This window comes from Barbus barbus (assembly GCF_936440315.1).
Source record: "Barbus barbus genome assembly, chromosome: 20".
In the NCBI taxonomy this organism is placed as follows: Eukaryota; Metazoa; Chordata; class Actinopteri; order Cypriniformes; family Cyprinidae; genus Barbus; species Barbus barbus.
The window spans coordinates 30,352,581-30,366,278 of NC_136748.1; the positions used below are offsets into that span (position 1 = coordinate 30,352,581).

Below are 13,698 nucleotides of genomic sequence, written 5' to 3' on the forward strand. Positions count from 1 at the left end.
AATGGACTATTTGCTGAGAAATATAAACTTCTGATCATTCATAGCTATGAATATGACACAGCTATTGTTATTTCTTTATGAATGTACCGAGATAACTTCTTAATTTTTGTATTTTTTTTTGCCACTTTTGGATATTTTTTGAAGTAAATATAATGAATTCATATAAGTAATCTGTGGAAATCATAATTATCAGAGGCAATTACTTCTTAAATGACAAATGCTGGTGTACTAACATTAATAAAATTGTAAGAGATTGTTATTTATTTGTTTGTTGCTGTTTTTTTTTTTTTTTTTTTTTACAATTACTAGATGGATGTCAACAGTTCCTATGGTACAAGAACGTGCACTCTTCAGGCCCATGTATCAGAAACCCCCCAAGACTCTGATGCTGATCTCAGTGATGTTGATGACCCAATAGAGGATCCTGATTATCAGCCCGTCCGAGAAGAGGTAGCTGGTGACAGTTCTTTTGAGTTCCTGGATGAAGATGATGCTCCCTCAACAAGCACATCCTCTACAAAGTCAAGTCAAGCCACCTTTATTTATATAACACTTTTAACAATACAAATTGTGTCAAAGACACTTTACAATATCAAAATAGGAAAATAGTGTGTCAATAATGTAAAATGACAAGATTAAACACAGTTAAAGGCATTTCATTATTGAATTCAATGATGTCATATAACAGATATAACAGAGCGTCTGCAGGTATAAATGATAAAAAAATGCTCAAATCATCAGCTGATTCTGACAGTTTTTTTGTTTGATTGTTGTTTCCAGTAACCAAATATGTTTCACATCCGTGTGTGAATTTTAGTAAGCTCCTTTATAAAATGACCATGCACATTTCTGAATACAAAGGCGTGTTGACATTCATCCTGAAGATGGAAATTTGTTTTCTAAATAAGATTCAGTATTGTTTGAGTTCTGCTAACCTACTGAAGGAGTGGATTGCAGATCTACAATGGCCTTCATAATAATATTAATTACAATATTTCTTGAATAATTATTAATCAAAGTTACATTTATGCATGTTAGAGAATGCATGTTAGTCTGCCTTTCTATTCTCTAAGAAGCTGCTCTCATTGTATGTGTAACCATGCTCGATAAGGTTTAGGGCTGAGGCAACCTTGAAGTAAGATAAGTGTTTCTCTGCGCATGTGTGTTAGTATCTGTCTGTACAGGGAGAAGCTCAGACAGTCCCAGGACAAATGTTCCACTGCCGATGTCCAGCGTATCAGATATACGTCTTTGGAGAGACGCATTGCGTCAGACCTCTGATCACTTGTCACTAAAATATAACGTAATTGTTATGAGTTATTTCACTAAAATTGACCCTTTTCAGGGCCATAGTTTTATGTGCATGCATCATTTTAAACAGTTCTTTCTCGTTCATAAGTGACATTTGTCTTTGTGTTGTTTTTGAGCTTTATTTTGGTGAGAATCAACAGTTTTCCCTGAAACAACACCTGTACAGATCAGTTTAAGAAATCAGTGTAAGAAAGTCTGAGAGAAAGAAAGCCTTCTGTCTTAATTATGCTAGTTAGAAATATTTTCCAAAGCAGTACTGCTGGATTAAACAGTGGAGTCGGTGCTTTCTGGATCATCTGAGAAATTACCCGCGACGTCTTTGTGAATGTGGTAGTAATACAGGAAGAGGAAAAACCCTGAAAAAAAATCAGATAAGCTTATTTCGACTAATTAAAATACTTTTCCAATATAAATGTGACTAAAAATAATCAAACTTTTGGTCAAATTAATTATATAAGTCTCATGAAAACCTCTTATAAACAATAAAATTAATTGAAAAATATAAATCTTAAATTAAATTTGATCAAATAAAAAATGAATTGTAATAATTAAAAAGAAAAAAAATACTAAATTATATATTTAAAAAATCATTAATGAATTAATTCAAATAATTTGCTGTAGCTGTAATCTGTAAGAAAAATAGAAGTGTTCTACTAAACCAGATGTATTGATGCATGTGATTGTTTCTCACCCTGAAACGAGTTCAACACAGTGAAGATGTAATATGAGGGAATGAGCATCGGTCCATAACTGAAGAACGCCACAGACCACGTCAGACCGAAGAGCAGGAACAAACTCAACACCATCATCAGCTGCTTTCTGAACGTCTTTCTCTTGTCGTCTGTCGCTTTTATGTTTCTGGCCTGAATGACCTTAGTGACGATCATGATGAAGACTCCTGTCGTGAAGACGAAAACTAAAGCGTAGTAGCCGATGTTCACTATATAGTGAATGTAAGGATTATTAATCCAGCACCTGTAATGAAAGAGAATAAAATAAGAAGACAGTCAGTAGACGTTCAGAAATGTATTAATTTGTAACATCCGACTTACATTCGTGTGATTTTTCCAGACGTTGAGTTCAGGATCATTGCTTCATATCCTCCTATAGAAACGATAACTAGGACTATTGGAGCGGGACATGCTGAAAACACACAGAAAACACAATAGTTGTAGCTGTAGTTTCATTACAAGAGTTTTTTTGTTGTTGTTCTTTTCCAGATACAGATTTATTTCCTTATGCCCAAAGTAAAGATATAGGGCCTGTTTACACCTGGTCACTTCATGCATTTTCTCTGATCAGATAACACTTTAATTTTTAAAAAACTGTTCCATTTACACTTGGCCACATAAATGTGTCTTCCCAAAACAGACATCCAATCTTAAATTCCCTTACTATATGCAAATTTAATGGAATTCAATTAAAGCAACAGATATGCACATTTTATTAATCATCAGCTAATTTCAAGATCAAAGGCCACAACAGGAGCCAGAGTGGCATCGGCACTGGAAAGATAATGAGGATGTTTGTGTATTGAGAATCTGTGACTTACTTTCAGTTTCATTTGTGGCAGTTTGTGAAGAGATACTCAGCTACTCACCCACGGCAATGCATGTTACATTAGTGCTGTCATATCTGGATATGACATGCCATATAGCCTATGACACGCTCTCACATTTATTAATTTAACACTTTGGGAGGAGTAAAATTGACATGTGGTTTAAACAACCAGATGCATTTACACTTGTCCAGTTTTGTCTGGAATGTGTCCCAGACCACCTCATGAAGTGGTTTGAGAGATCGGATTTAAATCCTTCTCAAAAGCGTTTCGGAAGGCATTTACACCTGGTCTTTTCACGATCAGATAACTATCTGACCAGAGAAAATGCATGAAGCAACCAGGTGTAAACAGGCCCATAGTGTCAATTTTATAAACTTTTCTAAACACAGCCTGTCTATATGCTCAATTATTAAAACTGTGTGATGCACACGTGTACTTAATGTACCTGAGCTACGATGAACTAACAATGACCAGTTGTATTTTTTAACTATATTGTTAAGTTTTAGTTAAAGTATTAACTGAAGTGACCTTATTGTAAAGTTTTGACTAGCTGGTGTTAAACAGATTTATTTCCATAAGGCAACACTCTAATAGGTGTTTTGTTTCTCTAGCTCACCCCAGCCCAACACGGTGATCTTCCTCATGTAGTTTGTGATGGTGATGTTCTGTCTGAGGAGCCATAAGTACATATGAAGAGCTTGAATGAAGAACCAGGTGAATGAGGCCAGCATGGAGTAATGCAGGAGCAGCGCTATGAAGACACACGCAGCGTTGTCTTGTGTGTTAGCCACGCTCTCGTTTGACAAAAACGAGCCATTCAGTAGAAACAAAGCCACAAACATATTCATCAAGATCTTCGTGGCCTGATTTGATTGGGCTTTCCTATTAAAATATAAAAACAACTGTTCTTGTAACCTGAACTTTAATACTTGAGAGCTTTGATCTTATTACTTTACAAGGAAATACTGTTTAAGTCTTTATTCTTCAAAATTTCAAGTTTAATTCAATGCATTGCTGTTTCTTTGTCAAATTGTTTCTTAGTGTAGTATTAGTGATTATTGATTACTAAACAGCACTGACTATATGATATACTTTAAGATACTCTACCGTAGCAAAAAATGCATGAATAAAGCAATGGCCATAAAAAACATGGAGATGCCGCAGCCGATAGAAGAAATTAAGGTCAATGATTCCAGATGCGGTACTGTGTCATTTGCACCTGACTGAGACTGAGGGATCTAAGAAAACAGAATGAAACAGATCAGTTTTTCATTGTTTACATGTTCACTAGCATGTTGACAGGGACTAAAAGACTGATTTTGATTTAGCTGAATCATTTAAATGAAACATGAATAATGAAAGCACAAGTTCTTCTATGAGAAGCTTCTCACCATCAGCACTGCAAAAAACGTCAGATGTGAGCAGGAGCACTTTATGGTGTTGTTGTTGATTTCTGTCTCACAGCCAAATGTTGTCCAGTTAAGTTCTCCTTTAAAGAAAAGAGAGCAATGAATGAAATTGATTATAAACAAAACAAAAACAAAAAAATAGGGAACTGCATTTATTGATAGGAACTGATCAGTACAGCCATAAATGAATGTACCTTTGCCATCCCAAGAAACACAGGACGCATTACCGGTCTGTAAAAACACATTCATTTTAATTTAGATTTCACATTGTCTGATCATTATAACAAAAGTTCAGCAACAAAAACTTCATTACCAGATCTTTATGTTTAAAGAACATCTCAATATTGTTGTTAAGGTGGAAGATTTTGGCCCTCATTGTTATTCCATAAACCTCATTGTTCAAAACAGTGTGAATTTCAGTTTCATCCTAAATCAGAAACCAAGAGAGCAATCATGAATCAGATATAAATGTGGGTGAATATAACTGATGGAGAAACATTTGCCCAAAACTAGATTTATTATGAATCTTTCCATACTACAAGGAAAAAATTATAATAATGAAGTACCTTATTTCTCCAGTTTTTGAAGCGTAGAACTCCAGCAAATGCAGTTCCATTGTTTTCAAGACGTGATTTATCAAAAGCCTCCTTTGAAATCTTTGTTAACCAAAGACAGTTATTAATCAGGTCACTATGACTCTCAACAACCTGTAAAAAGAAGAATTGCCGTGATAACTGATAAATCAAACAATGTTTTAATGCATCTTAGCTCTTAGATTTACCGTGGCATGATCTGAAGAGTAGCATATGTTTATGTCTTTGGTTTCCGTGTTCTTGGCTTGTACATAAAGAAAACCAACACCATCCTCCATGAAAATCATTGCATTGCTTTCATTTATTTTTTCCATCTCACGCTCCAGATTTTCTAAGGCTTTTCTGTAAAGTGGATTAAATTACTTTGTATTCTGTAACAGTTTTAAACTTAATATCTACTGGTAACTGCACACTTACGATGCCTTTGAGGGATTAGTATATCCATGATTTGTCATATGGGATGTGAAACTGGTAGTTGGATTGTTAGTTGTCGTGTGTGACATCAAAGTGGTGTTTGGATTGTTAGTTGTCGTGTGTGACATCAAAGTGGTGTTTGGATTGTAAGTTGTCGTGTGTGACGTCAAACTAGTAGTTGGATTGTTAGTTGTCGTATGTGAAGTCAAACTGGTAGTTGGATTGTTAGTTGTCGTATGTGACGTCAAACTAGTAGTTGGATTGTTAGTTGTCGTATGTGAAGTCAAACTGGTAGTTGGATTGCTAGTTGTCGTGTGTGACGTCAAACTAGTAGTTGGATTGTTAGTTGTCGTATGTGAAGTCAAACTGGTAGTTGGATTGTTAGTTGTCGTATGTGACGTCAAACTAGTAGTTGGATTGTTAGTTGTCGTATGTGAAGTCAAACTGGTAGTTGGATTGCTAGTTGTCGTGTGTGACGTCAAACTATTAGTTGGATTGTTAGTTGTCGTATGTGAAGTCAAACTGGTAGTTGGATTGCTAGTTGTCGTATGTGACGTCAAACTATTAGTTGGATTGTTAGTTGTCGTATGTGACGTCAAACTGGTAGTTGGATTGCTAGTCGTATGTGACGTCAAACTGGTAGTTGGATTGCTAGTCGTATGTGACGTCAAACTGGTAGTTGGATTGCTAGTCGTATGTGAAGTCAAACTGGTAGTTGGATTGCTAGTTGTCGTGTGTGACGTCAAACTGGTAGTTGGATTGCTAGTCGTATGTGACGTCAAACTAGTAGTTGGATTGTTAGTTGTCGTATGTGACGTCAAACTGGTAGTTGGATTGCTAGTTGTCGTATGTGACGTCAAACTGGTAGTTGGATTGCTAGTTGTCGTATGTGAAGTCAAACTGGTAGATGGATTGCTAGTTGTCGTATGTGACGTCAAACTGGTAGTTGGATTGCTAGTCGTATGTGACGTCAAACTAGTAGTTGGATTGCTAGTTGTCGTATGTGAAGTCAAACTGGTAGTTGGATTGTTAATTGTCGTATGTGACGTCAAACTGGTAGTTGGATTGCTAGTTGTCGTATGTGATGTCAAACTAGTAGTTGGATTGTTAGTTGTCATTTGTGACGTGAAACTGATAGTCGGATTGCTAGTTGTCGTATGTGACATCAAACTAGTAGTTGGATTGCTAGTTGTCGTATGTGACGTCAAACTGGTAGTTGGATTGCTAGTTGTCGTATGTGACATCAAACTAGTAGTTGGATTGTTAGTTGTTGTATGTGACGTCAAACTGGTAGTTGGATTGCTAGTCGTATGTGACGTCAAACTGGTAGTTGGATTGCTAGTTGTCATTTGTGACGTGAAACTGATAGTCGGATTGTTAGTTGTCGTATGTGACGTCAAACTGGTAGTTGGATTGCTAGTTGTCGTATGTGACGTCAAACTGGTAGTTGGATTGCTAGTTGTCGTATGTGACATCAAACTAGTAGTTGGATTGTTAGTTGTTGTATGTGACGTCAAACTGGTAGTTGGATTGCTAGTCGTATGTGACGTCAAACTGGTAGTGGGATTGCTAGTTGTCGTATGTGACGTCAAACTGGTAGTTGGATTGCTAGTTGTCGTATGTGACATCAAACTAGTAGTTGGATTGTTAGTTGTTGTATGTGACGTCAAACTGGTAGTTGGATTGCTAGTCGTATGTGACGTCAAACTGGTAGTTGGATTGCTAGTTGTCATTTGTGACGTGAAACTGATAGTCGGATTGCTAGTTGTCGTATGTGACGTCAAACTGGTAGTTGGATTGCTAGTTGTCGTATGTGACATCAAACTAGTAGTTGGATTGTTAGTTGTTGTATGTGACGTCAAACTGGTAGTTGGATTGCTAGTCGTATGTGACGTCAAACTGGTAGTTGGATTGCTAGTTGTCGTATGTGACGTCAAACTGGTGGTTGGATTGTTAGTTGTCATCTGTGACGTGAAACTGGTAGTTGGATTGCTAGTTGTCGTATATGAGGTCAAACTAGTAGTTGGATTGTTAGTTGTCGTATGTGACGTCAAACTGGTAGTTGGATTGCTAGTCGTATGTGACGTCAAACTGGTAGTTGGATTGTTAGTTGTTGTGTGTGACGTCAAACTGGTAGTTGGATAGTTATTTGCATTTTGTGACATGAAATTAGTAGTTGGAATGTAAGTTGTCGTGTGTGACATCAAAGTGGTAGTTGGATTGTTAGTTGCTGTGTGTGATGTGAAATTAGTAGTTGGATTGTGAGTTGTCATATGTGCTGTGAAACTGTTAGTTGGGTCAGGCGTTGTTGTATTTAATGCAAAACTAGTAGTTAACATAGGAGTTGATGCACCTGCCGCAAAACTGGTAGTTAGGTTGGGAGTTGTTTTAACTGGTGTGAAGCTGGTAGTTGGGTAGGGAGCTTCTGAATATGATGCAAAACTGGTAGTTGGATTGTGAGATGTAGTGTGTGACAGTGGTGTAATGGTGGTTGATCTTCTATCAACACAAGTCACGCACATCCATTTGCCGTCTTTAAAATGCAGAACATATCTGCTTCCTTCTTTCCCTTCAACAAAGAAATGAACAATGGATGCATTTTATTGCAACTGTGCAATAATTGTAACTAATATCTGTGATATGTTACATGATATGTTGGTTATTTAAAACACCAAGCAACACAGTCATTACAACATTATAGATGCATGTTCATCAGTTCACACATTTATTATTGATATATTCCATTCATATTATTGCCATAATTGATTTTGTCATGCTTTCAATAACTGTTTATTTAAAATTGAATTACTCAGCATGATTTTCAAAGCAAGTACATTCTAAGGCTTAGAATTAACCCTACTTAGTGATTTTTCATTAGAGAAAAAATATATAATGTCTGTTCGCATTGTACTGTATTTGATTAAACTTTAATTTGTATGAAACAGGCAATAGAAACAACTGAAAAACAATTTATGAATTTTAAAACAGACTTACCATAGCATGTACGTTTGTCATATACTGCATTTTTACATATCTCTCCAGGATTAACAGGCTCGATGTTTAGTTCAACATTCATGTGAAAATTATATATGTTATTATCTGATTGACATGAAATGAAGTCAATGAGTTTCAGTCATCACAAGTGCTCTCAGATAATTAATACGCAGTATTCACACAGTAATGTTAGCAGTGTATTTCATGTCTACCTGTATATGGTGAGCTACTTCTGTTATAGAAATATTCATCTGTCAAACTGACTTGGATGTTGATTTGCATCATATTTTCTGAGCTGGCTGCACAAATAAAAACAACATTTGAGTTTATCATGTAAAAATGTATGACATGATATAAAGCTCTATACTAGATGTCACAATTTAGATGCCCACAGCCACAATCTTTGTTTTTAATCTTTTTTCTTCTTTTTTGGCTTAAACTTGAATTTGTTTTCTAATGTTCACCAAACAACACATTCATTGGCATATATTTATTGATTAATCCATTTTTCAAGGTAACATACTTATCTGGCACGTAGAACAACAGATTATCATTAGCCACAGTAAATTCTTCTTTTGTTGAGGCATAATTCCCAGAGACAGCGGCCTATTTGAGACACACGTTAGCTTTGTTATCTGCAGCCTTTGGAAATAAATCTTTAATAATTTTCTCATAACATTCTTGAAATAAAGTCCCCAGTCCAAGAGTTGAGAGAGTTTGATCTGTCCACACATAAAGCTGTTAGATTATGAGCCTCAGCATATAGTTGTGGCATACAGTTCATTTGAAAACATGCAAATTATGTTTATATGGGCTTTACCTGAGAATTGCTGTATCTGGTTACATTCAGGTCCAGTTTATCAAGTCATCTTTGTTCACAGAGAACAATATAAATGTAGAAAATAAATACATATACTTAATAAAAGTAGCAACAAAATGCCAATGAAAGCTAACTTTTATTAGAGGCAATTAGACAGTTTAAATTAATTTGCAATATTTACATTCATATTCCTATATAAAAGTTAAATTTAAAAAGTTAAAATATAAAAGTTTGAACAAGTTCGAACTATTTTCATAGAAACAATGAAGTACAACAGGGCTGCCAAACTCAGTTCCTGGAGGGCCGCAGCCCTGAAGAGTTTTGTTCCAACCCTGCTCCAACAGACATACCATGTAGTTTTAAAATAAGCCTGAAGGACTTGATTAGTTGGATCAGGTGTGTTTAATTAGGGTAGGAGCTAAACTGCAGGGCTATGGCCCTCCAGGAACTGAGTTTGACACCCCTGAAGTACAATCTTTCACATATTTACAAGTTTGACTGAAAGTCCATCATGATGAACAATGACATTTTACAGCTTCATGACAGTCATTCAGAGATAACAGTATCTGTTATTATTAGTTAACATTAAGTTGTTTCTGACAGTGTTTTGTATGTTGTTTTCATATACCAAATATTCACCATATCCATATGTGTGGATTTTATTAAGCAGCTATATCTAATAATAGCCATGCAAACATATGAATCCAAAGGCGTGTGGACATTACTTTCATCCTGAAGATGTAAATTTGTTTAGTAAAAGAGGTTCAGTGTTGTTTGAGTCACTCTGACACGCACATAATAACATATAGAGGACAGAATGATGATTATAACTCTCAATAATTAGAACATCAGTGACATCAGGTTATATCAAGTTTTCAGTAACAATTGTCAGTCAATTGTTTTGAGTTTTTTTCACTAAAATGTAATATTTTTAGGGTTATTATGTGCATGCATCATTTTAAACAGTTCTTTCTCGTTCATAAGTGACATTTGTCTTGGTGTTGTTTTTGAGCTTCATTTTGGTGAGAATACACAGTTTTCCCTGAAACAACACCTGTACAGATCAGTTTAAGAAATCAGTGTAAGAAAGTCTGAGACAAAGAAGGCCTTCTGTCTTAATTATGCTAGTTAGAAATATTTTCCACAGCAGTAATGCTGGATTGAGTGATGGTTGTGTTGGAGTCGGTGCCATCTGGATCATCAGAGAAATGACCCGAGATGTCATTGTGAATGTGGTAGTAATACAGGAAGAGGAAAAACCCTGAAAACAAAAGGTTCAGAGAAATTAAATAATTAATCATTTAAAACATCCTTAGCTCTAATTATTTGCTAAAATCTGCAGGAAAAAATAGAGGCGTTCTACGAAGCTAAATGTATTGATGCTTGTGATTGTTTCTCACCCTGAAAGGAGTTCAACACAGAGAAGATGTAATATGAGGGAATGAGCATCGGTCCATAACTGAAGAACGCCACAGACCACGTCAGACCGAAGAGCAGGAACAAACTCAACACCATCATCAACTGCTTTCTGAACGTCTTTCTCTTGCCATCAACTGCTTTTATGTTTCTGGCCTGAACGACCTTAGTGACGATCAAGATGAAGATTCCTGTCGTGAAGATGAAAACTAAAGCATAGTAGCCGATGTTCACTATATAGTGAATGTAAGGATTTGTAATCCAGCACCTGTCATTAGAAAATATTGAATTTAAGAAAGCAATCATTTAACATCAATAAATATATGAATTTGTGGCATCAAACCAACTTACATTTGTGCGATTTTGCCAGATGTAGTGTTTAGGGTCACTGCTTCATATCCTCCTGCAGAAGCAATAGCTACGACTATCGGAGCGGCACACACTGAAAACACACAGAAATACATTGATTTAATTGAAGAAAAAAAACAATATTTACAGCTGTAGTTTAGCTACAACTACAATCGGGATACACTTGATGTACAGTTGGAAAGATGCAAGCTTTGTTTCTGAATCCCTAAGTAAAGATATAGTGTCAAATTAATACATTTTTGTAAACACAGCCAGTCTATTCACAATGAAAGTGTCCCTACTACATCCAGCATAAACTCTCACTACCTCAGACCTCACTACCTAAACCTCATGGCAATTGTATTTTCTTAATGGGGTTTTGTTTCTCTAGCTCACCCCAGCCCAACACGGTGATCTTCCTCATGTAGTTTGTGATGGTGATGTTCTGTCTGAGGAGCCATAAGTACATATGAAGAGCTTGAATGAAGAACCAGGTGAATGAGGCCAGCATGGAGTAATGCAGGAGCAGCGCTATGAAGACACACGCAGCGTTGTCTTGTGTGTTAGCCACGCTCTCGTTTGACAAAAACGAGCCATTCAATAGAAACAAAGCCACAAACATGTTCATCAAGATCTTCGTGGCCTGATTTGATTGGGCTTTCCTATTAAAACATACAAACAACTGTTCTTGTAACCTGCACTTTAATACTTTAGAGAACAAGGACATACGATTTCAGTATTTATACTTCAAAATTTCAAGACCAAGATTCTTTGTAAATGCACTAGCAATTTCTGAGTGAATATTGTTTCTTTGTTTAGTATTAGTGATTAATGATTACTAAACAGCACTAACTATGTGATATACTTTAAGATACTCTACCGTAGCAGGAAATGCATGAATAAGGCGATGGACATAAAAAACATGGAGATGCCGCAGCCGATAGAAGAAATTATGGTCAAGGATTCCAGATGCGGTACTGTGGCATTTGCCCCAGGCAGAGACTGAATTATTGGAGAAAATAGAGAAATGCACAGATCAGCTGGATGATTTTTTGCTGTCATTTCTACAATGCCATCATGTAATATGTCAAAAGCAATGAGGACACAAAAACTTGAAAAGACATAAAAAGCAAAAGTGATCTCAACTGTTTCTCATAGATAGCAATGAGATTAAATGCAGACTAAATGGAGATCTCAACAACGTCCTAAACTGTGCTGAAGAACAAAAGTCTGTTCTTAAAAATCAGATTTCAAAAGTCTCGATATGAAATCATATATTTCTCATCAAGTACTAATTTGAGCTGTTCCACATTCATTTTATGGCTCTAGTCAGCATAACTGAGAGCTGGTAGATGGTCATAACTACACCTTTTGGATGCACTGACTCACTTTTGTAAGTGTGTGTGTTTACATGCACTAACTTTTATCAATCCAACCAAATACAGTCTGATTTCAGATTCTGAAAGCTCTGTCTATATGAACCGTAAACTTTGAATCACATTTTCATTTATATGTACATTACATGTATTTCAAACAAAACTTCAGCGCTTGCACAATGCATCAGCTGGCACGTTCAGAACCGGAGAGAGATGTATAAAAAGATGTTTAATTACCTACATGACACAGGCTACCTAAAAAATAGACAAATATGTCAGAAGAGCTTTTTTAGCAAATATTTGGCAAAAATTCAACCTCATCCCCTGGCCAGTTCATAAAAAGTACGAAAAATATAAGGTTTCAAAATGCATTGTGGCGCTGCACATTTGCACAAGGTAATTTTGAATCCAGTTTAGAAGATCAATCTTTGAAAAAGAAAGTAATTTCTTTCCTATTGATTGGTGTATTTTAGGTCTACTCCACTTTCAATCCGAAATTTAATTCGGAGCGAGTTCAGTCCGAGTGAGACGTCAATCCAGGCACTAATGGATTTTTTGGGTGCATGCAAACGTAGCTACTGTATTTATTTTTTTATTACGTGCTTGATGCTTGATTTGTTTTGTTTTTTGTTTGATATCATTGATATCATTGCTTTGCTATCACTAGTCAGATGCAGTATTGTGGGAGGAATATTCTTGTTTTTATCTTCACAGAAGAGGGAGGCTTTAATTTTTAGATGCATACATATGTTAAAAGGTTTTTTTATATTATTATTATTATAACCTTTATATATCCAGGAAAAATCTCTCTGAGGTAAATAAAATAAGATAAAAAAAAACAATACAGGAGTGTCCTGACCAAGGATTTTGGATTTTGACATCTTTTGAGCTCACAAGCAAATAGGCCTGGACTAACAGATTTTGATTTCAGGGGATCTTTAAATGAAACATGAAGGATGATAGTGTAAGGTCTTCTTCTCTGAGAAGCTTCTCACCATCAGCACTGCAAAGAACGTCAGATGTGAGCAGGAGCACTTTATGGTGTTGTTGTCGATTTTTGTCTCACAGCCGAACGTCGTCCATTTAAGCGTTCCTTCAAAGAAAAAAGAGAGATGAATGAAATTAATTATACATATTAATTATAGAAAATATACTGAGTTTGTTAATAGGATCATAAATGAATGTACCTTTGCCATCCCAAGAAACGCAGGACACATTTCTAACCTGTTAAGAACACGTTTATTTTCATTTTGATTTCACAGTGTATTGTAATAAGTTTTGCAACAGAACCTTCATTACCATATTTTTATTTTTAATGGTCATGTCAATATTGTTGGTAAGGTTGGAGATGTTGGCACCCATCGTTATTCCATAACTCTCATTGTTCAAAACAGTGCGAGTTTCAGTTTCATCCTAAATCAGAAACCATAATAGAGCAATCAAATATAAATGTTTA

The 13,698-nt window shown here is 35.8% G+C and overlaps 1 protein-coding gene across 2 annotated transcripts; it reads right to left on the minus strand.

Moving 5' to 3' along the window:
• Window positions 1-523: 523 nt before the first annotated feature.
• On the minus strand, window positions 524-9,032 carry LOC306886292 (uncharacterized protein). 2 transcript variants are annotated; one of them, XM_079443285.1, is made up of 15 exons: window positions 8,806-9,032; window positions 8,495-8,581; window positions 8,283-8,387; window positions 7,267-7,857; window positions 5,292-7,034; window positions 5,063-5,216; window positions 4,848-4,988; window positions 4,595-4,708; window positions 4,476-4,512; window positions 4,264-4,361; window positions 3,980-4,110; window positions 3,489-3,754; window positions 2,364-2,454; window positions 2,003-2,286; window positions 524-1,667 (listed from the first exon to the last, which is right to left on the minus strand). In XM_079443285.1, exons 5-15 carry the CDS (start codon window positions 7,019-7,021, stop codon window positions 1,576-1,578), a joined length of 3,138 nt encoding a protein of 1,045 aa, XP_079299411.1. In that variant the 5' UTR covers window positions 7,022-7,034; window positions 7,267-7,857; window positions 8,283-8,387; window positions 8,495-8,581; window positions 8,806-9,032; the 3' UTR covers window positions 524-1,575. The 2 variants fall into 2 exon arrangements, with proteins under 2 accessions (XP_079299411.1, XP_079299410.1); XM_079443284.1 differs by having other exon boundaries at window positions 5,292-7,857; window positions 8,806-9,026.
• Window positions 9,033-13,698: the final 4,666 nt, after the last annotated feature.

Excerpts from the sequence above, each read along its gene's own strand:
- LOC306886292 (XM_079443284.1), bottom strand. The coding sequence starts at position 9,016 with ATGTGTGGACAGATCAAACTCTCTCAACTCTTGGACTGGGGACTTTAT. Across the intron at positions 7,858-8,282 it reads TGACAAACGTACATGCTATG|GGAAAGAAGGAAGCAGATAT; the intron begins GTAAGTCTGTTT and ends TCTTTGTTGAAG. Across the intron at positions 4,111-4,263 it reads CGTTTTTTGCAGTGCTGATG|ATCCCTCAGTCTCAGTCAGG; the intron begins GTGAGAAGCTTC and ends CTGTTTTCTTAG.